The following is a 27985-nucleotide window of genomic DNA, read 5'->3' as shown; positions in this document are numbered from 1 at the left end:
ACACAGAGCGTACCCACTGACCGTGTACTCTCTGACACAGAGCGTACCCATTGACACAGAGCGTACTCACTGACACAGAGCGTACCCACTGACCGTGTACTCTCTGACACAGAGCGTACCCTCTGACACAGAGCGTACCCTCTGACACAGAGCGTACCCTCTGACTGTGTACTCACTGACACAGAGCGTACCCACTGAGTGCGTACTCACTGACACAGAGCGTGTACTCACTGAGTGCGTACTTACTGACAGAGAGTATTCGCTGACAGAGAGCGTACCCACTGAACGTGTACTCACTGACACAGAGCGTACTCACTGACACAGAGCATACCCACTGAACGTGAACTCACTGACACAGAGTGTACTCACTGACACAGAGCGTACCCACTGACCGTGTACTCACTGACACAGAGCGTACCCATTGACACAGAGCATACCCTCTGACTGTGTACTCACGGACACAGAGCGTACCCATTGACACAGAGCGTACCCACTGAGTGCGTACTCACTGACACAGAGCGTGTACTCACTGAGTGCGTACTTACTGATAGAGCGTATTCACTGAGAGAGAACGTACCCACTGAATGTGTACTCACTGACACAGAGTGTACTCACTGACACAGAGCATACCCACTGAGTGTGTACTCACTGACAGAGCATACCCACTGAGCATGTGCTCACTGACAGAGCATACCCACTGAGCATGTACTCACTGACAGAGCATACTCACTGAGCGTGTACTCACTGACACAGCATACTCACTGAGCATGTACTCACTGACACAGAGCGTACCCATTGACACAGAGCATACCCTCTGACTGTGTACTCACTGACACAGAGCGTACCCATTGACACAGAGCGTACCCACTGAGTGCATACTCACTGACACAGAGCGTGTACTCACTGAGTGCGTACTTACTGATAGAGCGTATTCACCGAGAGAGAACGTACCCACTGAATGTGTACTCACTGACACAGAGCATACCCACTGAGCGTGTACTCACTGACAGAGCATACCCACTGAGCATGTGCTCACTGACAGAGCATACCCACTGAGCATGTACTCACTGACAGAGCATACTCACTGAGCATGCACTCACTGACACAGCATACTCACTGAGCATGTACTCACTGACACAGAGCGTACCCATTGACACAGAGCGTACCCTCTGACACAGAGCATACCATCTGAGTGCGTACTCACTGACACAGAGCGTGTACTCACTGAGTGCGTACTCACTGACAGAGCATATTCACTGACAGAGAACGTACCCACTGAACGTGTACTCACTGACACTGAACATGTACTCACTGACACAGAGCATACCCACTGTGCGTGTAATCACTGACAGAACATAGGCAAGGCAAGTTTATTTATTTATATAGCACATTTCATACACAATGGCAGTTCAATGTGCTTTACAGAAGTAAAAACAAAAACAGTAAACAATAGAGAAATAAAATTACATAAAATAATTTTCTCTTTATTCTAAAATAATTAATTAAAAGAATTAAAAGAAAATAATAAGAATTAAACAATAGTAGAAATAAAATATTAAAATGCCAAAAAGAAAAAGGAGAGAGAAAGAGAAAAAAAAACTAGCAGAATAAAATAGAATAAAGTTAAAATAAATTTAAAACATGCAGAGAAAAAGATTATAAAAAATGTAAAATATTAATTATTTAACAGAAAGCATCTGAAAACAGCTTGGTCTTTAACCTAGATTTGAAGCTGCCAACAGCAGGAGCATTTTTAATGTCCTCTGGCAGTTGATTCCATAGCTGCACTGCATAGTAGCTAAAAGCTGCTTCACCACACTTTGTTTTAACAACTGGTTTTAATAGTAAATTTTTCTGTTTTGATCTGGTAGATCTGATTGGGTTAGGCCGCTGCAACATATCAGAGAGGTAATTGGGCCCTGTACCATTTAGAGATTTGTACACCAGCAGCAATGCTTTAAAGTCAATTCTGTAGCTTACTGGAAGCCAGTGAAGGGACCTTAGAATTGGAGTAATGTGCTCTGTTCTTTTTGTTCGTGTGAGAACCCTCGCCGCTGCATTTTGAACCAGCTGAAGTCGTTTGATGGTCTTTTTTGGCAGGCCTGTGAAAAGGCCATTGCAGTAATCAACCCTACTAGAGATGAAGGCATGTATTAGTTTTTCCAGATCATGTTTTGACATAAGTCCTCTTAGTTTGGAAATGTTTTTTAGGTGATAAAATGCCGTTTTAGTGATTGCTTTCATGTGACTGTCAAAGTTTAGCTCGCTGTCAATGAAAACACCAAGATTTTTAACCATTTCTTTAGTTTTAATCCCTTTTGTGTCAAGAATAGTGGTAATCCTGAGTCATCTTTTTTTCCAAATAGAATTATTTCTGTTTTATCTGTGTTCAGCTGAAGAAAATTTTGTGACATCCAGCTATTGATTTGATCGATACACTGGTAGAGACATTCAAGGGGGGTCAACATACTTACTGACAGAGCGTGTACTCACTGATGCAGAGCATGCCCACTGAGTGTGTACTCACTGACGCAGAGCGTGTACTCACTGACGCAGAGCATGCCCACTAAGTGTGTACTCGCTGACGCAGAGCATGCCCACTAAGTGTGTACTCACTGACGCAGAGCGTGTACTCACTGATGCAGAGCATGCCCACTGAGTGTGTACTCACTGACGCAGAGCGTGTACTCACTGACGCAGAGCATGCCCACTGAGTGTGTACTCACTGACACAGAGCGTGTACTCACTGATGCAGAGCATGCCCACTGAGTGTGTACTCGCTGACACAGCGTGTACTCACTGAGCACATACTCACTGACACAGAGCATACCCACTAAGTGTGTACTCACTGACACAGAGCGTGTGCTCACTGAAAGTTTACTCACTAACACAGAGCGTACACTCACTGATGCATGCACACACAGTTTACTCAATGACAGTTTACTCACTGACACACAGCGTACTGACAGAGCGTGTACTCACTGACGCAGAGCATGCCCACTGAGTGTGTACTCGCTGACGCAGAGCGTGTACTCACTGACGCAGAGCATGCCCACTGAGTGTGTACTCACTGACGCAGAGCGTGTACTCACTGACGCAGAGCATGCCCACTGAGTGTGTACTCACTGACGCAGAGCGTGTACTCACTGACGCAGAGCATGCCCACTGAGTGTGTACTCGCTGACGCAGAGTGTGTACTCACTGATACAGAGCATGCCCACTGAGTGTGTACTCGCTGACGCAGAGCATGTACTCACTGACGCAGAGCATGCCCACTGAGTGTGTACTCGCTGACGCAGAGCGTGTACTCACTGACGCAGAGCATGCCCACTGAGTGTGTACTCACTGACGCAGAGCGTGTACTCACTGACGCAGAGCATGCCCACTGAGTGTGTACTCACTGACGCAGAGCGTGTACTCACTGACGCAGAGCATGCCCACTGAGTGTGTACTCACTGACGCAGAGCATGTACTCACTGACGCAGAGCATGCCCACTGAGTGTGTACTCACTGACACAGAGCGTGTACTCACTGATGCAGAGCATGCCCACTGAGTGTGTACTCACTGACACAGAGCGTGTACTCACTGATGCAGAGCATGCCCACTGAGTGTGTACTCACTGACACAGAGCGTGTACTCACTGACGCAGAGCATGCCCACTGAGTGTGTACTCACTGACACAGAGCGTGTACTCACTGATGCAGAGCATGCCCACTGAATGTGTACTCGCTGACGCAGAGCGTGTACTCACTGACGCAGAGCATGCCCACTGAGTGTGTACTCACTGACACAGAGCGTGTACTCACTGATGCAGAGCATGCCCACTGAGTGTGTACTCGCTGACGCAGAGCGTGTACTCACTGATGCAGAGCATGCCCACTGAGTGTGTACTGACTGACGCAGAGCATGCCCACTGAGTGTGTACTCACTTACACAGAGCGTGTACTCACTGATGCAGAGCATGCCCACTGAGTGTGTACTCACTGACACAGAGCGTGTACTCACTGATGCAGAGCATGCCCACTGAATGTGTACTCGCTGACGCAGAGCGTGTACTCACTGACGTAGAGCATGCCCACTGAGTGTGTACTCACTGACACAGAGCGTGTACTCACTGACGCAGAGCATGCCCACTGAGTGTGTACTCACTGACACAGAGCGTGTACTCACTGACGTAGAGCATGCCCACTGAGTGTGTACTTACTGACGCAGAGCATGCCCACTGAGTGTGTACTCACTGACACAGAGCGTGTACTCACTGATGCAGAGCATGCCCACTGAATGTGTACTCGCTGACGCAGAGCGTGTACTCACTGACGCAGAGCATGCCCACTGAGTGTGTACTCACTGACAGAGCGTGTACTCACTGAGCGCATACTCACTGACACAGAGCGTACCCACTAAGTGTGTACTCACTGACACAGAGCGTGTGCTCACTGAAAGTTTACTCACTAACACAGAGCGTACACTCACTGATGCATGCACACACAGTTTACTCAATGACAGTTTACTCACTGACACACAGCGTACTGACAGAGCGTGTGCTCACTGACGCGCAGCGTACTCACTGATGCAGAGTGTACTCAATTACAGTTTACTCACTGACAGAGCATAATCACTGATACAGTGTTTACTCACTGACACAGAGCATACTCACTAACACAGAGCATGCTCACTAACACAGAGCATGCTCGCCGACAGTTTACTCACTGACACAGAGCATACTCACTGACACAGAGCATACTCACTGACAGTGTTTACTCACTGACGCAGAGCACACTCAGTGACTGAGAGCGTGCTCACTGAAACAAAATACTCAGACAGTTTTACAAAAATCTCGACAAATCAGCAGTCAACATCCATGACATGGCTGTTCAGTTCTGTTCTCAAAGGAGAAAACCGAGCATCTCATTATCACGACCTAGAACCTAACACTCGGTACCACCAGAACAACATACCGAAGCAGCCAGTCGACAGGAAATGGAGTGTGTGCAACAAGGCAGATCACCACTTCAGGCACCTGGGGGTACAACTGCCTGACGAGTACTACAGCCGTACGTGCCTATCATCAGCAAGCAGACGATAATAACCAACCGTGGACGTGCCTGCTGACTGACGTCATGCTGAAAGAGACTGAAAAAACAAATGCAAGGATCTGGAAAGTCAGATCGGAAGGATGTGGAACACCAAGATGACAGCGCTGACGGTCATAATGGGAGCACCAGGAACACTCCAGAAGGGATCTGACAACAACCTTTAGATGCTCCAGGCCATCTGTCAGCCAGGGAAGTGCAGAAGAAGGGAAGCATTCATGGGCACCACACACACACTTAGAAAGGTGTGAAGATGAATCCCTGCGATCTCTCGCTCAGATCTGGATTCAGCATAAACCCAGAGAAAAACCAGGTGAGAAGAGAAAGAAAGAAAGAAAGAAAGAAAGAAAGAAAGAAAGAAAGAAAGAAAGAAAGAAAGAAAGAAAGAAAGAAAGAAAGAAAGAAAGAAAGAAAGAAAGAAAGAAAGAAAGAAAGAAAGAAAGAAAGAAAGAAAGAAAGAAAGAAAGAAAGAAAGAAAGAAAGAAAGAAAGAAAGAAAGAAAGAAAGAAAGAAAGAAAGAACTCAGAGAGGGAAGGAGCAGAGAACAAGGAAGTGTAATAGGATTAAAAACACATGTAATTATACATTTCAATGCGAGCTCAAAGGAGGCCGAGTCTAATCAGTTCTCATCTAAACACACACACACACTGTGTGTGGCAGACACACACAAAAAAAAAACAACACAGTGGTGTAAAAGAAAGAAACAAGAGACAAAGGTGGCAACTGTGTGTGTGTGTGTTAGTGTTAATTAGCTCCTCAGGGAAACAGAGCGGCCAGAGAGAGTGGAGGGGGGAAAAAGACGAGTAAGAGTGCATGGCGGGACAAAACATACACACGTACGCGCACACACACACACACACACACACACACAGCCTGACTATCATTCTCTCGGTATGTCTCGCCCTCAGTTGTTTTCATCTGTCTTTCTGTACGTCTTCCTCAATTTGTGTTTGTGATTCTCTGTCTGTCTCTCTGTCACTCTCAGTCTGTCTGTCTTTCTTTACAAGCCTGTATTTCTCTTTATCTATCTCCCCTCTCTGTCTCTCTCTCACTCTGAGTCTGTCAGTCTCCTCCTGTAGTAACACTAATGCTAAATACCATTCGACTCAAAATCAGAAAAGTATGAGTCAAACGGGTTCTGTGTGTGTGTGTGTGTGTGTGTGTGCGTGTGTGTGTGTGTGTACCTTGCTCAGGTCTCTGTAGTTGCTGGGCAGTGTGAGGTCGAGCTCCTCGCTGTCATAGTTGCTGATGATCCACGGAAACACAGGATACTGATTCAGGTCGTTATACGTGCGGCCTGAAGACAAGGTAAGCATCGCGTCACTGAAATGTCCAGACGGGCAGATTACGACATTCCCTAGTCATACTTTCTTGTTTTCCTAGTGCCACAGTTTCCCATTTCCTGTTTTCACTTATGGAACTCATGAAAGTCCACCTTTAGGAGAGTTCAACATGTCTTACATCTTCGAAGGTTCAGGAAACTCTGTGGAAACTAGCGTTTAAATAAAAGCTGGAAACGTATTTGTGCTTGAGTGAGTGTGAGGGTGTGTGTGTGTGCGCGCATCACCTGCAATGGTGTTGAGGAACATGAGGTACTCAAAGTTGGAGATTTCACGTTTCTGCCAGCGCTGAGTCATGTTGGAGGCTTTAAAGAGCTGTTTAGGAGTCGCTAGAGAAATCCGTCTGTGCCGAGGAGAAAAACAAACAAACAAACAAACAAACAAACAAACAAACAAACAAACAAACCACTTTGAACTTCAATGAAATGTCAAAAACATCCTCCCTACAACACGTTTAGATTTAGAGTAGCCAACAATTAAGAGAATTGTATCGCCTCCAGTTCCTGCCTTACACCTCATCACGAGTCAGAGTTCTAGAGTCTTTTCCGTGTTCCTTATGTTGCAAGCAACTGGGACTCAGAACTCGGAAAAACCTGACTTCATCCAGGGAAAAAAATGCAATCGAATACAACACACACCTTGCCATGATGTCAAAACAAGATGGCAGTTCACAGTCACAGTAAACAGACTTCCTTCTGGATGATGTACTACTTGATAAAACATGCTTCTGTCTTGTGAAAAGACGTTTTTACAACTAAGCTTAGACTCGTGACTTAATTCTGCTGATTTCAGCACCATTTATCTCACGTGATTAGACTAGATTAGATTATTGCAACATAACTATGATAAGCGAAGATAAAGAAGACGGCTGTCTTCTGTCTTGTACCTTTTTTCCTCCGAGTCGCTAATCGTGCAGAAATTCAGATATCAGCCACACAACAAACACATCCCTGCTCTGGGCCTCCATGCTTTTCCAAGCAGAAGCACAAGAAAGTGTTTAGATCAAAATTTTCACAGTTCAGAATCAGTGGACTGGAGCGCTCATTCTTAAATTCATTGTTTCTCGTGCATCTCAAACCAGTGCTCACAGTTCATCCAAATGGAGGTTTAGAAATAATCTGTAGCAGCCGAGATTGTGTTTTGACTCAGATGATCGGAATTAAGTCGAATAAATCTCTGCAACCAAAGCGTAAGTGCAGACGGTGTACCTGAGACTGTTTCTATTGTAAAATATGGTGCAAATATTGGGAGAGGAAAAGACCGTGGAGTGGATAATATCTGTAGCAGGCGATAATAAAAAGCCGCATTTGTAAATTAGAATGGCACGCACCATGGTGAACTTGTTTCCCTTTGCAAGCATTGAGGGAAAAAAAAGAAAGACAATCGAGAACTTTTTACCAGTGCGAGAACTTTTTCCACACAGGTTCTTCCTGGTCTTTTTTAGATGTAGTTGAGATGGACATTTTGCTAAGACCTGGCAACCTTGAACACAAATAGCTAAACGCTGAATCTGATTCAAATTAGAAAACAACAGATTCTTCAGTAATTAAGGATGAGCTGAAAAAAAATGACGGGGTGAGTGTTTGATCAGTGGCTCCAGAGCATCTGCTTTATATACATGAAACAATCCACCATATGGACACACACCACAGTTTTAAAGTACATTAAGTGTTTCTGAAGTGTGTGTGTGTGTGTGTGTGTGTGTGTGTGTGTGTGTGTGTGTGTGTGTGTGTGTGTGTGTGTGTGTTACTCACTCATGGACACAAAATAAATGACCCAGCTTCCCATTAACACAACCCCAAATTAGAGAATTCATCACTGCCAGGGTGTGTGATTACACTCATTAACGCCTGACGGAGGGTTCACATCAATAGAAGAAAATTTAAGGACGGATGGAAAACAAAGTGCTGCAGGAACGCCAAAGGGGGAATGTTGGAGGAATGTCATGGGGTCTGTGAAATGGGAGCATTTGGGAAATATAACCAAGCAACCAACCAAACGTGTTCAGAAAATATTTAGAGAACTTTGTGGAGAGAAAAAATTAGAAATATTTAACAGATATTAAGGAAATTTTATCGGATTGCTGGGATCACTTTTGAGGAACATTCAAGAGCTTAAGTGGAATATTATGGAAAATCTTTGAAACAAATAATCTGGGAATTTTTCCAAAATGCTAAAAGAATGCTACAAAATTCAGAAATACTTTATTATATTATTTTATGGTAAGGGTGGTTTAAATTTTTTTTTTAAATCAGTGAATATCAAATAAAAAAATCATTTTAAATACAGACAAATTTTTTAATTCTTATTAAAAATGTATAATCCTTATGACATTATAAAACAAATATTAAGTTGAATTATATAAAGCAATTTTTAACTTCTTTTTTTTTATTTTAAGCTTGAAACTGGCAGATTTTCATTCATTGTGGAAATTAATTTTTCACAGAAGCAAAATTATATACCAAACTAATACATATAAACCATTTTAAGCCTGGGATTAGTAAAAAAAAAAAAAAGTTCCAAAAATAAATTTCATAATCTTTTATTAGTTTAATTCCAAAATGAGAAATAAAATAATGCGAAAATATTTCACGATATTGTTATTCAAGATATTTACACCTGCTTATTTATGTTAATTGAAATATATTTAATTTTAGGGTTTTTTTTTTAATAGAAAGCAATTAGAGAAAAAATACAGAAGAATTTCAGCTAAAAGTGTTTAACCATTAAAAGTCTTGAAGGTGTTTTAAGAGAATATGAAGAAAACTAGAAATATTTGGGAGCAAAAAGCAGGTCGCTGTCGCCTCACAGCAAGAAGGTCCTGGGTTCGAGCCCCGGGGCCGGCGAGGGCCTTTCTGTGCGGAGTTTGCATGTTCTCCCCGTGTCCGCGTGGGTTTCCTCCGGGTGCTCCGGTTTCCCCCACAGTCCAAAGACATGCAGGTTAGGTTAACCGGTGACTCTAAATTGACCGTAGGTGTGAATGTGAGTGTGAATGGTTGTCTGTGTCTATGTGTCAGCCCTGTGATGACCTGGCGACTTGTCCAGGGTGTACCCCGCCTTTCGCCCGTAGTCAGCTGGGATAGGCTCCAGCTTGCCTGCGACCCTGTAGAAGGATAAAGCGGCTAGAGATAATGTGATGTGTGTGTGAAAAAGCAGGTGAAAAGAACATTAGAAGAATTTCAGGAAAGGTTTAAAGGAAACAAACCTGGAAGGGAATGATTACCTGAGTGTTTGGAATATTGAGGGAATGATACGAATATTTTGGAAGTGTTCGAGGACTGTAACGAGAACAACATGGGAACGTGAGAAGAATGTTTACAAGAATGGTAATGGAAAGTTTCTTGGAAAATGTTGGTGGAATGTTAAGAGAACCGTTCAGGACAATTCCAGAAAGCTGTGGGAGAATGCTGGAGGAAGGAGAGGGAAAGAGGAGGGGAATGTTTGGGAAACGTTTGGGCAATGTTGAGATGGAACACTGAGCCAAGAACAGAGGAATGTTATGAGGATATCAACACACACACACACACACACACACACACACACACACACACACACACACACACACACACACACACACTCTTCCACTTCACAAAATTCCAAAGGAATTAACAGGAAATTGGGAAATAAAAAACAAACAAACAAATAAATACATATTAATATAATTATTATTATTATTATTATTATTATTAATAGATATCAGTAGAACAGTGAAGAAACTCGGCTTTGTTGAAGGACCTTTCGATTCTAGTGAGCTGAGAGTGTGTGTGTGTGTGTGTGTGTGTGTGTGTGTGTGTGTGTGTGTGTGTGTGTGTGTGTGTGTGTGTGTGTTTCCCTTCCCCGCAGGCGCTGTACACCCTCTATTTACTTCTCAGTCATGGAGATAAATAAATTATGTGGCTTGTGTTTGTGTGAGCTAATTAGACCGTGGTACACCAACACATCAACCCACCAACCCCTCCTCTACACACACACACACACACACACACACACACACACACACAAGAACACTTACAAAGACAAATAAATCGACTCTCACTTTCTCTTTCTCACATAAGAAACATGACACATTAGTTGACTCGATGTCTCAAGGACAGACAGACAGACAGACACACACACACACCTGGTCTGAGGGAGGCCAAAGTTCGTGCCGACTCCGACTCTCGGCAGCACGTAAATGACTTTCTTTACTGTAGCAGCATCAGCAAAGTTAAACATCACCGAGGCTGAAGAGAGAAAAACACAAGAAGAAGAACATCATTAAACTGATGAACGCTGGTATCGAAAAATAATCAACAACACGGTGCTGCAAGGAAGCAGCGTCACTGTTACCACCTCAAAGTTGATTACTTTCCCATAACAGCACATCTTGAAGTGTTCTATCCCTCTTACATTCCTCTGACACACATCACAGCAATTTCTCAACAGTTACGCTTCAATTTTTTTTACGAATTAAAGAATGACTTAGGCGGCACGGTGGTGTAGTGGTTAGCGCTGTCGCCTCACAGCAAGAAGGTCCTGGGTTCGAGCCCCGTGGCCGGCGAGGGCCTTTCTGTGCGGAGTTTGCATGTTCTCCCCGTGTCCGCGTGGGTTTCCTCCGGGTGCTCCGGTTTCCCCCACAGTCCAAAGACATGCAGGTTAGGTTAACTGGTGACTCTAAATTGAGCGTAGGTGTGAATGTGAGTGTGAATGGTTGTCTGTGTCTATGTGTCAGCCCTGTGATGACCTGGCGACTTGTCCAGGGTGTACCCCGCCTTTCGCCCGTAGTCAGCTGGGATAGGCTCCAGCTTGCCTGCGACCCTGTGGAACAGGATAAAGCGGCTACAGATAATGAGATGAAGAATGACTTGTACTTTTTATTCATTTATAGTTACATCCATGAAACAAGATAGTGTCGCAGCTACAATACGTATAAACACTCGTTCTCTGAACAGCTGCTAATTTTTTCTCTCACGAAAAAAAAACCCCACTCAGCTTGTGATCAAGAAACCGAATGTCCTTGCTGTGAAAACAGAGAGATAAAAAAAAAAAAGAACTTTATTTCTGATTGCTACAAAGCACAAAGAGACTCAATCCATAAATGCTACATAAACGTTTCCTTCGGGAAAAATATCGATGTATGAATTCATCATACCGATTACGACGTGTGTTTACAGGTGGTTACTATAGAAACAATAACAGACTGAAAGGAAAAGAGGTGACACTACCGTCACAGCTGCTGTTCCAGAAAATTAATCAACATGTTGTGACCAATCAGAATGAACTATATAACATCGCTGTTAAGAAAAAAAAAAAAGACAAATATATTAAATTTCTGGATCATCGTGAGGAGACAAAGCGATAAAGTTTGAGATATCGACAACATTGATGATGCAAATATCAAGTTTTAAAATCACGTCTCGCTTATAAGCTGTTAGAAGGGAGACGTGTTGTAAACTCTTACTCCGATTGGCCAGGAAGATCTCCAGCGCCGTGTTCTGCAGGAGGAACCGCCGAGAGAAGATCGCGCGCATCTCCGAGAACATCCACTTCCCGTGCAGTCCGTCCGTATAGGCCAACAACTGACAGAGAGAGAGAGAAAGAAAGAGGGGGAGAGAGAGAGAAAGAGGGAGAGAGAGAGAGAGAGAGAGAAAGAGGGAGAGAGAGACAGAGAGAGAGAAAGAGGGGTGAGAGAGATAGAAAGAGGGGAGAGAGAGAGACACAGAGAGAGAAAGAGGGAGAGACAGAGAAAGCGGGAGAGAGAGACAGAGAGAGAGAGAAAGAGGGGTGAGAGAGATAGAAAGAGGGGTGAGAGAGAGACAGAGAGAGAGAAAGAAGCAGGGAGAGACAGAGAAAGAGGGAGAGACAGAGAGAAACAAAATAAAAATCTGTGCTGAGCATGGCTGAGATGAATACAAGATGAATAAAACTCTCAGTGTGGTGCTGTTACAGAAAAATGATCAACGACAACATGCTGTGATGAAGCGCGGTTAGAGACTTGCTCCGGCAAAGTTGATTAGTTTCCTCAAGAGCAAGTGTTTTATTTCTCTTATACCACAATGATTATCCAGCGATATTACGTTTCTGTTTGGTTGCTTTTTTTTTTTTTAAATGTCTTAACGTCATACTTTTTATCTGTTTATAGTTACATTTCAGGTTGTGGAACCTCCAGCAAAGTTAGTTAGTTAGTTAGTTAGTTAGTTAGTTAGTTAGTTAGTTAGTTAGTTATGGTTATAGCAATTACAATTAGGTTGATAAATATTTGGACAGAGGCAACATTTTTCTAATTTTGGTTCTGTACATTACCACAATGAATTTTGAACAAAACAATTCAGATGCAGTTGAAGTTCAGACTTTCAGCTTTAATTCAGTGGGTTGAACAAAATGATTGCATAAAAATGTGAAGAACTAAAGCATTTTTTAAACACAATCCCTTCATTTCAGGGGCTCAAAAGTAATTGGACAAATTAAATAAGTGTAAATAAAATGTTCATTTCTAATACTTGGTTGAAAACCCTTTGTTGGCAACGACTGCCTGAAGTCTTGAACTCATGGACATCACCAGACGCTGTGTTTCCTCCTTTTTAATGCTCTGCCACGCCTTTACTGCAGCGGTTTTCAGTTGCTGTTTGTTTGTGGGCCTTTCTATCTGAAGTTTAGTCTTAAACAGGTGAAATGCATGCTCAATTGGGTTGAGATCAGGTGACTGACTTGGCCATTCAAGAATATTCCACTTCTTTGCTTTAATAAACTCCTGGGTTGCTTTGGCTTTATGTTTTGGGTCATTGTCCATTTGTATTATGAAACGCCGACCAATCAGTTTGGCTGCATTTGGGTGGATTTGAGCACACAGTATGTCTCTGAATACCTCAGAATTCATCCGGCTGCTTCTGTCCTGTGTCACATCATCAATAAACACTAGCGACCCAGTGCCACTGGCAGCCATGCATGCCCAAGCCATCACACTGCCTCCGCCGTGTTTTACAGATGATGTGGTATGCTTTGGATCATGAGCTGTACCACGCCTTTGCCATACTTTTTTCTTTCCATCATTCTGGTAGAGCTTGATCTTGGTTTCCTCTGTCCAAAGAATGTTCTTCCAGAACTGTGCTGGCTTTTTTAGATGTTTTTTTAGCAAAGTCCAATCTAGACTTTTTATTCTTGAGGCTTATGAGTGGCTTGCACCGTGCAGTAAACCCTCTGTATTTACTTTCATGCAGTCTTCTCTTTATGGTAGATTTGGATATTGATACGCCTACCTCCTGGAGTGTTGTTCACTTGGTTGGCTGTTGTGAAGGGGTTTCTCTTCACCATGGAAATTATTCTGCGATCATCCACCACTGTTGTCTTCTATGGGCGTCCAGGTCTTTTTGCATTGATGAGTTCACCAGTGCTTTCTTTCTTTCTCAGGATGTACCAAACTGTAGATTTTGCCACTCCTAATATTGTAGCAATTTCTCGGATGTTTTTTTTCTGTTTTCGCAGCTTAAGGATGGCTTGTTTCACCTGCATGGAGAGCTCCTTTGACCGCATGTTTTCTTCACAGCAAAATCTTCCAAATGCAAGCACCACACCTCAAATCAACTCCAGGCCTTTTATCTGCTTAATTGAGAATGACATAATGAAGGAATTGCCCACACCTGCCCATGAAATAGCCTTTGAGTCAATTGTCCAATTACTTTTGGTCCCTTTAAAAACAGGGTGGCACATGTTAAGGAGCTGAAACTCCTAAACCCTTCATCCAATTTTAATGTGGATACCCTCAAATGAAAGCTGAAAGTCTGGACTTTATGTCCATTATATAACTATAACTTGAATATGCTTTAGTAAACAGGTAAAAAAAAAACAAAATTTGTGTCAGTGTCCAAATATATATATGGACCTAACTGTATAAATGATCACGGACACTGGAGACTCCTTCCAAAAATGGAAACGTCACCATATCACTGATCAACACCTTCTGACCAATCAGAACAGAGAATTCAACAGCGCTGTGGGATGAACACATAAAGCACAGAGAAAGAGAGAGAAGTTGGTGTGTGTGTGTGTGTGTGTGTGTGATCATCCATCACAGTGAGCGTGCTTGGTTGGCGGCAGCACGATGGATGTGTCTTATTGATCAACCTTCACCAAGCAGAGATTCTTTAAAGAGCCAAACGAGCTCCATTCAGTCTGTATGAAAAAGTGAACACTCCACTAAACGGTGATCAGTAACACACTCACACACACGGAAGAGTCGATCCATTCATAACTGCCCGGTCAATACACACACGACACACACCTTTATCATCCCTTTATCATCAGTACATCATCTACCACAGGGAAAGTTTTACACACAGCTCAGCTCTGCTGTTCCGGTCCGATCTTCTGATTCCAAATCACAAAATCTTCCAAAAACCATCGCTCTTGTGGAAACACCAAACTCTGGAAAAGTTTCTTTTCTTCGTTTTAAGTCATTACTTTTCCCTACTCTATCTGTATCAGGGACTCTTTTAAGAATATTTTGCTAAGAATTACTTTTATAAATGACTTTCTAAAAAAAAAAAAAAAATTTCTCAGAGATCAGAGTTCACTTTTCCCACCTTGGTTATGAACCGAATTACTAAAATTCAGAAGCACACAAACATCCGGGACATGGGTGTCGGCTAAACGGCGACCAATAAACGAGGCACTGAAAAGAGAACGGTGATGAAGAACAGCGTTAATCAGAAATATTCAAATGGAGCAGTTAGCAAGTGACGTTAACGTTAGCAGTGAGAAGAGCTCATTAAAGTCAGAGAGCAGCTGGGTCTCACACACACACACGCGTGTCACGGCTGCTGTCAGACACATACTCATGCTTTAAAGTCTCAGGAGTTCAATTAAATGAGGATTATAGCCACAACACTCTCATAGCTAACATCACTACAGCAAACAGTCCTCCATGCACGAAGAAAAATAAGCTTGGGTGGGGAAAAAAACCCATACATATTTAAAGGAAACAAAATAAAAAAAATCTACAAAATATAAAATGACTCCATCAAAAACATATTTAAAATCTATCTATTTGTTTATTTATTTTCATTTATTTACGTATTTTTATTTTTTTTATTTCATGTTTTTAAAACATCCTGGTTTCCAAAAATATTTCATTTCCTGAAAAAACAACAACCCTGGTGTCTGTTTTATTTAATTTATTTTTAGTTTTGTGTTAATTTATGTATTTTTTGCCTTTGTTTGTTGTTGCTTTAATTTGATTTTGTGGTTTTTATTTTGTTTTATTTCGTTTAATTTTTGTTGTTTATTTCACTGATTTTGTTTTCATTGTTCAATCCCATTCCTTTACGTTCAGATCCTAAAATAAAAAAAAAAAACGTAAATAAATTTTTTTTCACTGTATCCAAAAATATCGTCCTAGCAAAAGTATCACAATCACAAAAACGCCGATTTCTGAAAATATATCTCACAGAACCGACCGCTCAGTACCGCAATCTAGGAGCACAGGGAAAGTCATGACCTTTGACCTTGAGCGTGTTCAGTTTCTCTAACACATTTGTGCACACGTCTGTGTGTGTGTGAGAGAGAGAGACGTCATGCCCTATTCAGCCCATTTGATTAAGAGTAAGCGAATTAAATGTGAGAATAAATAGTGCATAGTCACTCATCTGAAGTGTCCTTCGAGGATCGGAGATTTAAGTGCAGAGAGCACAACGCCAAGCAGACAACAAAGAATTCTGGGTGTGCGTGTGTGTGTGTCATTGGGAACCACTCGACCTGTTTCGGCGGCTGCGTCTCATTTCTGAGTGATGTCATTTGTCTCTGTCAGGCACAGAAATGAGTCTGAGATGAAGAAGGACACATCACACACACACACACACACACACACACACACACACACACACACACACACACACACACACACACACTATCCTCTTGCCAAAGGAGCCAACATCCTCCAAGCACCTACTCTCACACACACAAGGGACTGCTACTGGAGAGCATGTGCTCCGTCTCTGACAAAACTGAATGGAATTTAATTGAAAATGCAGCACCACAAAAAAAAGGATACAGAGAGAGAGAGAGAGAGAGAGAGAGAGCTATCTATCCCTCTCTTTTTAAGATAAATGAGTGTGAAGAGTGTGTGTGAAGGGCAGCAGGAACACTGCTGTTTCAGAAACGATAAGAAAAAGCCAAAAAAAAAAAAAAACCCCCGCAAGTAGTGAGTCTCTCTCCATCGGCTACGTCCTGAACCACATACTAAACACTAAGGGTCATGTGTAAGGAATAAAACACTTCAGGGACGTCCGTTTGTTGGAAAATAAATCCACGCCAGGAGTCCGAGACTTTTAATTCGGCTTATTCCACAGCGATTTCCTGATGGTTACAATTTTTAATCTTCATGGGTTTTTTTTTTTATCCGTTTAGATTTACATGTCATGTTGCAGAATGTCTGGAAAACAAGTTTTCACTGACGTTATCGCAGGGCTCAACCTCCTTTTCTTCTCCAGCTTCTCTTTGTTCTCTCTGTCTCGAAGTTAAACATTTAAGAAAAAAAAAGTCATGTTGCTTAGGAACCACAAACCTGAAGACTTTCCTGTGGTAGAAAACCTTCTGACTGTTACACAGCACTGACACTGGAGACTCATTCCACGTTTCCTGACAGTAAACTTCACCACACCAGCGATTAAACATCTGAAACATGTCGGCTTATATTCCGTGGAGCACTGACTATACGATTCCGCTGTGAATTAGCTGTTACTATAGAAACTGTAACAAGTATTCGGACGTAGAATCAGACACGTTTCCACGGCAACAGAGGACGGATGTTGTTAGAGCGGATTAGGATGGATAACTGGTCTGAGGAGCTCCTTGTTTGCAGCGGCCATTTCATCTTGGCTACGTAGCTAACTATCGTAACGGTGAGGTTGGCTAGCCAGTGAAGAATTTAACAGGCTAGTTTGTGAACACGCCCAATTTCGGTTGCTTTAACAAACCTACTGAATGTAGCTCGCTTTTTAAAAATTGACGTAAAAGTAACTAGCTAGATTATGTTCTTACTATGGAGTCACCCAAAATGGACGTGTTATGTTTAGCTAGCTAACTTTACTCCACTAACAATTGTGTTTATGGCATCTGTTTGGACAGCACCTCAGCTTTCAGTGCCACAACGTCCTCGATGGTAAAACATCATGTTTTATTTCGAACGTTTCCATAAACAAAAAGAGACTTGTATGCCTTTGGTTTCTTTCAAGATGTGTACAAGTGTCCAGTTACTGCAGGCTAGACCGCCGCTTAGCATCATTTAGCCATTGACTGACAGGACACCAAGATGGAAAAAATCCTCCAGAGTCGCACCATTTTAAAAGTGTTTGTTTAGCCAAATAGCATGTTGTTTAGCGCTAATCCATAACGTAAGTAATATTCTAGCTTAGATTATAACCAAGCAATGTGAAGTTGCTAGGCTACTCGGGTGTTGGATGTCTTTTTGTTTACAAACACCAAAGGGGACTACAGAACAATTAACCGACGCCTTCTCTTCTGACCACCTGAGAACTCAACACCATCGGAGCTGTGGTACAAAACACAGTCACATATGACTATTTAGCAGTTTCAGTCCCAGGTTTTGTTGTGGACGTTAAACAATTAGCTATTCGCTTCAGTTCAATACAACAGTGCTCTTAAAGATCCCATGGCATGGTGGTTTGTTGATGCTTTAAACGGGCTCGTGGAGGTTTCCGGATGTTATATCCGCAGCCTTTCTCGAAATGAACCCTCGGCACGTAGATATAGCCTCCTGGGAGAAAGCCCCATTTCAGCGCTTTTCCCAGTGCGTCGTTTTGCTAATGAGAAGCAGGAGGCGGGGAAGGGTAGAGGGTGGGGGCGGGTCTCATCATTAATATTCATGACATGTAAACATGTTACCTCTGATTGGCTAACAGCACTGTGACGCTACCTCCAGTGGGTCAGAACAAGCGGATGTGGGTGTCTTACTATGGCGAGAGAGAAGGAACAAACCGCGAAGGGAAAAATACCGCGCGCTGACGTCATTAAGGTGCGACGCGAGGAAATAAAATAAATTTAACAAATGTTTGGGTTTTTACTGAACAAACAAACAAATAAAATAAACGAGTGACTAAAAAAAAAAGAATGTGGGTGTCTTTGTAAAAACTGTTTTGATTGGCTATTATAACAGAGCATGCTGCATGCTTTTTGGTTTTGTAGCGCAGAGTACCTGGCTAACTGCAGGAAGCGGTTAGCTGCACAGCTAATGTAGCCGTTGCAAGGCTAACGTGGCACCGATTTTAAAACACTGCAAAACGACTTAACAGTTATACACTTACTTGTTCGGTGTTTGTGGCTGATGCGGCAGGGATGCTTGGTACGGACCCAGGCTTCAGTGACAGTTGATGTGCAAAACCTGCCCTGTACCGTCCCAAGATGTGGAAACATTCCTCAGTAAAATGCTTCCGACAAACATACACCGTCTTAGGTAGACTCGACGGCGTATTATTGAAGTAAATAAAATTAAGCCACTGCGTCTTCAGGGGCTCTCCCGTCGGCAGTAAAAACAGACTCCTTTCTGTGTTGTCACATCCATGTACAGCGCAACTTCCATGTTTGGTGGCAACTTTTGAGCTGGGCGGGCAATCCATACAGTGGGTGGGAATCCAGAGGGGGGCATGGGGATCATCTCCCTTGCTGACGTAGTAAAGGGAAGAGTTGATCAACGCGCCGTTTTGACGCGCCATTCTCAAATGTTGGGCATAGTTTGGTTTACACATTATGACATTTCTAGCCACTGGGGTGACTTAAGAAGGTCAGAGGAACTCATTTTAACGTTAAAAAACCTCAGAAAGTGAAAATTTCATGCCATGGGACCTTTAACGATAAACAATCTCACGAAGCAGCTTTACAGAAATCCGTTTGCAGATTTCGAGCAAGCCTGAGATGACAGCAGTGAGGAAAATCTCCCTGAGACGCCACTGAGAAAAACCAGAGTGACTAGCGAGCTAATGGCTAACAGTCGTCCTCAGAGACGGTTGTGTTCACTGTGTGTGAGAGAAGATTCTTAAAAAGATTTCACAAAAGTGCATTGTTGTGACGAGCTGTGACGCAGCACTGACATTTCTCACTAGATCAGTTAGCGGTTGATGCTAGCCTAACTGCGGTGTCGTTTCAGTCAGAAAGAACCTTTTCTCTTTTCTTCTAACACCACATCTGAGAGAAACGTCGATATGTCTGATCATTCTGTTTTGTTTCCACCATCGCTGTGCCTTTAGAACTACCTGTGTAAAGTATTTCACAGGTAAACAGCTACATTTTCAGCCTGACTCATTCACTCGCTTGTGCTCTGTGAACATACAGTTGCCTAGCAACAGTGTTGTCATGACTTTAAACACAAACACACGAGTAGGTCACATGTTTGATGCTGAAAGCAGGAATTTATAGTTATGTTTATCTAAAAAGCACTCCACGTCCCACAGTGTGGAGATTTTCGGACGCCGTTTTGTCTAAAAAATGAACTGGTTGCCATAATGATGCTGCATGGAATTATGGGATACATGTAGAGTACAGAAATGGACTGAACATAAGGTCCTGCTGAAGAAGAGGGACTGAGTCGGGAGTGTGGGTCACGTATCCAGTCTCATATCATGAATGTGTGTGTGTGTGTGTGTGTGTGTGTGTGTGTGGCGATAACGTGATGAAATTAATGAGGAGGAGGAAGAGTGGTGATCCATCACTATCACACACACGCGGCACGCCAACACCGATACTATTCATACACATAGAGTGGGGGTTATCGCACTCACACACCTTTTTAATTTCTTTATTTTATTTTTAAGTTCTTTTTTTCTCTTAGTTTTTTTTTCCAGCTCTTTCTTTTGCTCTTTCATTCATTCTTTTTCTCTCTCTTTTCCTTTTTCATTCTTTCCCTCTTTATTTTTCATTCATTCATTATTCCTTTTCTTTATTTCTTTCTCTCTCCAACATTACTTTCCCTCTTTCTTTCTTTCTTTCCCATTTCATTCTTTCCTTTTTCTTTTCCTGTTTTCTTTCCCTCTTTCTCTCTACTTCTTTCATTTGCTTCTTTTTTATTTCCATTTCTACCTTTCACTCACCTAACACTGACGTATGAGGTACATACGCTCATGTGTGCACACACTTCTTTTTAATTTTATTTTTAAGTTCTTTCTTTCTTTTAGTTTATTTCCAGCTCTTTCTTTGGCTCTTTCACTCATTCATTCTTTTTCTCTCTCTTTCCCCTTTTCATGCTTTCCCTCTGTATTTTTCATTCATTTTCATTCTTTCTTTCTCCTACTTTACCATCCCTTTTTCTCTCTTTCCAATTTCATTCTTTCCTTTTTTATTTTTCATTCATTTTTTCGCTTCTTGTTTCTTTCACTTTTCCTGTTTTCTTTCCCTCTTTCTCTCTACTTCTTTCACTTGCTTCTTTTCTCTTTCTTTATTTTCATTTCTACCTTTCACTCACCTAACACACTGATGTCTGAGGTACATATGCTCGTGCGCGCACACACACACACACACACACACACACACACACACACACACTTCTCCCTCTCTCCACCACATGTCACTCCCCATCACTAAATGAGTTCATCACACTAATGAGGGGGTGGGGCCAACCTCCTTGGCTAACAATGTTTTGTTCAGCCAATCAGCCGCAGCGCTCTGGAGCCAATTAGAGCGGATTTGCTGTTCCATCTGAGCGATGCCAGGACACGCTGTCACCGTGTGTGTGTGTGTGTGTGTGTGTGTGTGGCCAAGACTTTAAGGATTATAAAAAGTCTCTGATATAGTGAGAGCAAAGGATCATGGGATTGCAGGAGCACATGATCAAGAAAAGCAGAGTCCACAGCAAACTGCTTTTATTTCATTTCATCGCTTAGCATATATAATCTCCACTACACCCTACACCATTTCTCTGTGCCCTCTTTCCTTCCCCTTGCTCCATTCGCCCGACACCCTTTCTCTGTCCCCTTCCTGAACTCATCTGTCCCCTACTCCCTTCTCTCCATCCCTACTCCCTTGATATAACCTCTCACTAAGTAGTCCGTACTATTTATTATACAGTATGCTGTACTATTCACACACACTATTCAGTCTGGCAATACGCACTTTAGGATGTAGCCGTAAGGAGTGAAGCCAGTTGCCATGGTAACCGGGGACGAGCTTCGCTATGTGGCTGCTTAGCTAGCTAACTGACGAGTGTCGATTGCTAAACAGTCTGCACTAGTTTGGGACACAGCCCATCACTGTCTCATGATAAAGTGAAATAATTTGACATCGGTGATCACATTAGTGTTTCTTAACTGAGGAAATAAAAACAGCTCTCTGTAGAGCACTTGGAATTTAGTGCCCTTATGTGATGGATGGTTTGAATTTTTCTCTCTCTAAAAGGCTGGAGCTGAAATAAAGAAAGCTAATCTGAGGGGATTAAGGCTCTTTTGCTCCTCATCAATGTGTTGGTGGGCCTTTTCACTCTCGCCACACAGAGTAGCCTTTTAAGCGGGGAAGAAAAGAAAAAGAGAGGAGAGAGAAAAGTAAGTGAGAGAGAGAGAGAGAGAGAGAGAGAGAGAGAGAGAGAGAGAGAGAGAGGATTGTGGGTTTAAAAATCACCCTTGAGGTTAAAGGATTCATTTCTTCCACTATTAATGCAGCGACTCATTAAATATTCAGCCGCCTGCCATCAAACACGCCACGCTAATGTCTTAAACAGTTTGCATGTCGTCCAAGACATGGCTCCGTCCCAAACACTAAAACTAAGGATTAAACGAGTTAATGTTGTTACTACACAAGTAAAGCCGAGAACTGGAGGCGGTTCACAAACATACTGTAACATTCAGATAAGTGTATAAAGAAATAAAGTTAGCGATGTTAGCTGTAACACAGAGCGAGATGTATTTAGCTCTAGCTGTAGCGCTAATCTCCAAATGCTGAATAAAATCTGTGCTAACTTTTCTAGAAATTTCTTCAGGACTCAGTATCTGTGTACAAGATCTCAAATGTTTCTTTATCTTATAAAACATTCTTGTTAAACATGCATGTGTGTGTGTGAGATTAGATTGTGCTAATGATTCTTGAGACCATACTTGAGCCTTATTGTCTTTCTTAAAGCTTCAAAAAAAGGATTTTAAATGCAACACCTGAAGCTAATTGTCGGTTAGCCTCAACGCTGACAGGTGAGAAAGGAGGAAGTGCCAAATAGAGAGAGATAAATATGAGACAGATGCCCCTTTTCCACCAAAGCAGTTCCAGGGCTGGTTCGGGGCCAGTGCTTAGTTTGGAACCGGGTTTTCTGTTTCCACTGACAAAGAACTGGCTTTGAGGCCAGAAAAAACGGTTCCAGGCTAGCACCAACTCTCTGCTGGGCCAGAGGAAAGAACCGCTTACGTCAGCGGGGGGCGGAGTTGTTAAGACCAACAACAATAACAAGACCACGAAAGATCGCCATTTTTAAGCGACGAGAAGCAGCAGCTGTACAAACGCGAAGTCATCCATTATTATTATTATTATTGTTGTTGTTGCCTCTGCTGCTGCTTCTTCCGTATTGTTTTTGCTTCGATGTTCGCGCCAAGGTTTATGCAAACGTAGCGACGTAACTGACGTATACAGCGACGTAATGACGTGGCTCCCCTTAGCACCGCGAGCTACGGAAAGCAAACTGGTTCTCAGCTGGCTCGCAAGTTGAACGAGTTGTGAACCAGCACCAGCTCCGAACCAGCCCTGGAACTGATTTGGTGGAAAAGGGGTAAGAGAGAAAGAGTGAGAAAGAGATGGGGAAGAGAGAGAGAGAAAAAAAGAAGGGGAGAGAGAGATACAGGCAGCAAGAGAAAGAGACACAGAGAAAGAGAGACCGTGACGAAAAGACATAAAGAAAGAAAAAGATGGACAAGGAGATGCATACATAATGAGAGAGAGAGAAAGAGATAGAGAGAAACAGCAAGAGACAAAGAGAATGGAGAGACAGACAGAGACATGCAGAGAGAGAGTAAAATAAACCAGAAATGTGTTTTCCAATCAAAATTTTTTTCTGAGGTGGAAAAATGCTAGCTAAGCCAAATGTTAGCAAACACCATTCCCATTCTTCTCTTCTTTTCATCCTCAGTACAAACTGTCCAGCGCTGTTATGCTGTTGCTTAGAGACCACGTTGCCTGGTTATTGTAGCGGTTCTTGAAATTGGAAGTTTTTAACAGATCAAAAAAATAAGATTAAAAATCAGAAAAGATTCATTTCTACATTCTGATAAACCGCTTACTCCTCGTTCGCACGTGACGTCATAGCTAATTATGCCTGAGGCTTTGAACCCGAAGTGGGCCATGTTGGAGGATATACACAAACTCATGCGCCGCACATTTACTATAGAAGATATGCTCGAGAGGTTGTTACGCTCAATAATTCCTTGTGTTTTTTCGCTATGCCGACTTTTTATGCTGTAATTGGAAGTGGGCACAACTCTATTCGAGACAAGAGGACTTCTAAGTTCTTTAGAATTCCAGCATTAATAAATAATCAAGGAGAAAAAACAAGAAAGCTGTCCATGAAGCGTAGACGTCAATGGCTGTCCGATATAAACCGGACTGATCTAAGCGATGAGAAAGCAAAAACCACACCACTCTGCAGAGAACATTTTATCAATGGTAAGTGCTACAAACTACTTATTAATGAAAGATCACAATCTGTAAGAAAAATTGGATTGTTTAATAGGCTGGTCGTGCAGAAACTCGCTGCTGTCAAACGTGACAAAGCTGTGATCATCGAGTGCGTGATCAGACAATCAAAGGCTTCTATGATTATTTCATTTTAAAAAGAGTTGTATATCATTTTTGATGACGCTGCTTTTATTTTGCTTTTTCTTTCCATTGGGGAAACCAGCTGATCTCTACAATTTTACAGATCCAGACTGGACTCCAACACAAAATATGAGTCAGAACAAAATCAAAAGATGGTACTAAAGCGGTAGCTTGAAATGCGAGGCTTACACAGCGCAGAAAGAACCGCAAAATTATTGAAGAATCTTTCCAAACGATCACAGTGTCAAAATTATTGTTTTTGAAATAGATTTAAGAAACGACTACAAGATTTTAAATGTACCTGTAACTCCTCTTTACCTTCCAGTCTGTACTCTTACCACTGTGTGTGTGTATATCCTCCAACACGGCGGCGGTCAATGACGCAAGCAGTTTTGTTCACATGGTTGCAAACGAAGAATTGCTAACTGTGTGTTTACGCTAGCATACAAGCCTCTTGTGATATTTATAGGCGTGGCCTTTCAATTTTTAAAATGATAAAACATGATTAGAGATTATACGGTCGACTGTATAAAAGACTGCAGACCATGCCCATATGTGGAGCGCAGGGTGTGACATTACACAGTCCGTGTAGTGAATTAAATCTGGTCGCAGGTTAAGAACAAACAACTGTAAACAAAATGCTAGGCGTTTATGAATTTAATCAAAAGACAGGTAAACATGCCGTGTTATTTAATGACACCAAATATGAGCAGCGTGCACACCGGCTCAGAGAAAGGCTGACACCCCCCCCCAAATAATCCCCCCATTGTCCTGAGCCTAATTGGATTTAGATGCGAGAGGGTGACGAGGGGGGACACTGTGGCGCCCCGTTTCTCCAAAACGGCCCGGAGGGGTGAGGGAAGGTTTTAAAGGCTGAAAGGGAAAAATCCTTCCAGGGGTTTAGGGAGGATTCAGAGGTGACGGCAGCAGCAGAACAACGCTTTAGAGCAAGTCTTTAAGCAGGTAAATAGTATTTAGACACCCAAACGACACGGTGGGGGGAAGGAGGGAGGGGGAGAAAGGGGAGGTACGTATGAACCTAAATAGCAGAGATGTGCATTTCCTCAGTGATGAAGACATTGGTATCATTTTCTGTGGGGTAGAAAAAAGAAATTACAGGGCAGTGGATATGACCATATCGATGACATCATAGCTGCTAAATCTCCATTAGAGAAAACACACACACACACACACACACAGGTGTAAGTGGAAAGTCAATAGCTGACTGACTAACTGAGTGGCACCCACAGTCGTAGGTCATTCACTCGGAAATTGTGTGTGTGTGTGTGTGTGTCTGTGTGTGTGTGTGGCTCTACTACTCTCAGTCCAGTAGCAAGCCCCTTCCCGTTTTCCCCGGAGTGGTGAAGGTGTGTTTGCACTGCTCAACTATTACAAAGTCATTTCATGGGGTGAGACAGGCAATGAGAGAGACAGTGACAAAGGCAGTGAGACAGGCAGTGGGAGAGACAGCAGGAGAGTCAGTGTCAGAGACAGTGAGAGAGTCAGTATGAGACAGTGTTGGAGTTGAGTCACTAAACGTCAAGTCTGAGTCCAAGTCATTAAAAAAAAAGTTTTGAGTCGAGTCGAGACCACTATTGATCCGAGTCGAGTCCGAGAACAAGACTCCAACCGCACCATTTGATGGTGGCTGTTGCTGCCTTTACGTGAAAGCGTCTCGGCTACCGTGTTGGACGAACGTTACTGCTCGACTGCCCCCATTTTAGCTTAGTTAATAGGCTACAGATAAAAAGCTTGTTCATCACTCAGCAAGCCCCGCCCACTAGCAGGGCAAATAACATGAGAGAGGGTTCACACTCGCTAGTTCATCGCTCAGCAAGCTCCGCTATCAACAGAGCAATGAACATCGCGCGTCACTGACTTATCTGGGCGGAGTCTTACCAAATGACGATTGAAGTTCGAGGTTGTCCCCGTCGTCTCCTCGATAGTTCTTCTACATATGGAACACACAGCGGTGCATTTTTTCCCACTGCACGAGAAGTCTGTATAAGCAAAACTGACAATCCTAGGGGCTTCTCTCCAGGCATTTTAGCGCCATTAACGTTAATTTGTTCCTGAACATGACGTATGAACAGGTGAATGTGCATTCTCTTGCACAAAATTAGTATAAAAATTCATGTAGATATAAATATCTTATGCCTAATTATTATGGCATGTTACAAAAAATAAAGAAAAAACCTGAGCCCTCATCTCCAATTTACAAGTCCGAATCCAGTTAATGCTTAAGTCCAAGTCAAGTCACAAGTCCTTAAAATTAGGCCACAAGTCGGACAGCTGCCTGTCCTGCTGCCTCTCTCATTGACTCTCAGTAAGAGAGTCAATGAGAGAGGCAGCGGGACAGGCAGCGGGAGAGTCAGTGAGAGAATTTGCGGGAGAAGCAGCGGGAGAGTCAGTGAGAGTTTTTGCAGGAGAGGCAGCGAGAGAGTTTGCGGGAGAAGCAGCGGAAGAGGCAGTGAGAGAGTTTGCAGGAGAGTCGGTGAAAGAGTCAGTGGGAAAGGCAGTGAGAGTTTGCAGGAGAGTCAGTGGGAGAGGCACTGGGAGAGGCAGTGAGAATCAGTGGGAGAAGCAGCAGGAGAGTCAGTGGGAGAAGCAGTGAGAGTTTGCAGGAGAGTCAGTGGGAGAGGCACTGGGAGAGGCAGTGAGAATCAGTGGGAGAAGCAGCAGGAGAGTCAGTGGGAGAAGCAGAGAGAGAGTCAGTGGGAAAGGCACTGGGAGAGGCAGTGAGAATCAGTGGGAGAAGCAGCAGGAGAGTCAGTGGGAGAGGCACTGGGAGAGGCAGTGGGAGAAGCAGAGAGAGAGTCAGTGGGAGAGGCACTGGGAGAGGCAGTGAGAATCAGTGGGAGAAGCAGAGAGAGAGTCAGTGGGAGAGGCACTGGGAGAGGCAGTGAGAATCAGTGGGAGAAGCAGAGAGAGAGTCAGTGGGAGAGGCACTGGGAGAGGCAGTGAGAATCAGTGGGAGAAGCAGAGAGAGAGTCAGTGGGAGAGGCACTGGGAGAGGCAGTGAGAATCAGTGGGAGAAGCAGCAGGAGAGTCAGTGGGAGAAGCAGAGAGAGAGTCAGTGGGAGAGGCAGTGAGAGAGTCAGCAGGAGAGTCAGTGGGAGAGGCAGCAGGAGAGGCAGTGGGAGAGTCAACAGGAGAGTCAGTGGAAGAGACAGTGAGAGAGTTTGCAGGAGAGTCAATGGGAGAGGCAGTGAGAGAGTCAGCGGGAGAGTCAATGGGAGAGGCAGTGAGAGAGTCAGCAGGAGAGTCAATGGGAGAGGCAGTGAGAGAGTTTGCGGGAGAGGCAGCAGGAGAGTCAGTGGAAGAGACAGTGAGAGAGTTTGCAGGAGAGTCAATGGGAGAGGCAGTGAGAGAGTCAGCGGGAGAGTCAGTGGGAGAGACAGTGAGAGAGTTTGCGGGAGAGGCAGCAGGAGAGTCAGTGGAAGAGACAGTGAGAGAGTTTGCAGGAGAGTCAATGGGAGAGGCAGTGAGAGAGTCAGTGGGAGAGACAGTGAGAGAGTTTGTGGGAGAGGCAGCAGGAGAGTCAGTGGAAGAGACAGTGAGAGAGTTTGCAGGAGAGTCAATGGGAGAGGCAGTGAGAGAGTCAGCGGGAGAGTCAATGGGAGAGGCAGTGAGAGAGTCAGCGGGAGAGTCAGTGGGAGAGACAGTGAGAGAGTTTGCGGGAGAGGCAGCAGGAGAGTCAGTGGAAGAGACAGTGAGAGAGTTTGCAGGAGAGTCAATGGGAGAGGCAGTGAGAGAGTCAGTGGGAGAGTCAGTGGGAGAGA

The 27985-nt window shown here is 43.4% G+C and overlaps 1 protein-coding gene across 1 annotated transcript in view; it reads right to left on the bottom strand.

Moving 5' to 3' along the window:
- The window catches only part of lrba (LPS-responsive vesicle trafficking, beach and anchor containing), a 373382-nt gene that overhangs the window by 60409 nt on the left and 284988 nt on the right, over positions 1 to 27985 (bottom strand). Inside the window, exons 41-44 of the mRNA XM_060917126.1 lie at positions 11875 to 11992; positions 10555 to 10657; positions 6662 to 6777; positions 6279 to 6391 (exon numbers count right to left, since the gene is read on the bottom strand). Of these exons, the coding sequence (XP_060773109.1) occupies positions 6279 to 6391; positions 6662 to 6777; positions 10555 to 10657; positions 11875 to 11992 (450 nt within the window). The remainder of the gene's footprint in view (positions 1 to 6278; positions 6392 to 6661; positions 6778 to 10554; positions 10658 to 11874; positions 11993 to 27985) is intronic.

Source organism: Neoarius graeffei, chromosome 3 (genome assembly GCF_027579695.1).
Source record: "Neoarius graeffei isolate fNeoGra1 chromosome 3, fNeoGra1.pri, whole genome shotgun sequence".
Classification (NCBI taxonomy): Eukaryota; Metazoa; Chordata; class Actinopteri; order Siluriformes; family Ariidae; genus Neoarius; species Neoarius graeffei.
The sequence above is the reverse complement of the archived record's forward strand: the minus strand, read 5'-3'. Positions and strand labels throughout refer to the sequence as shown.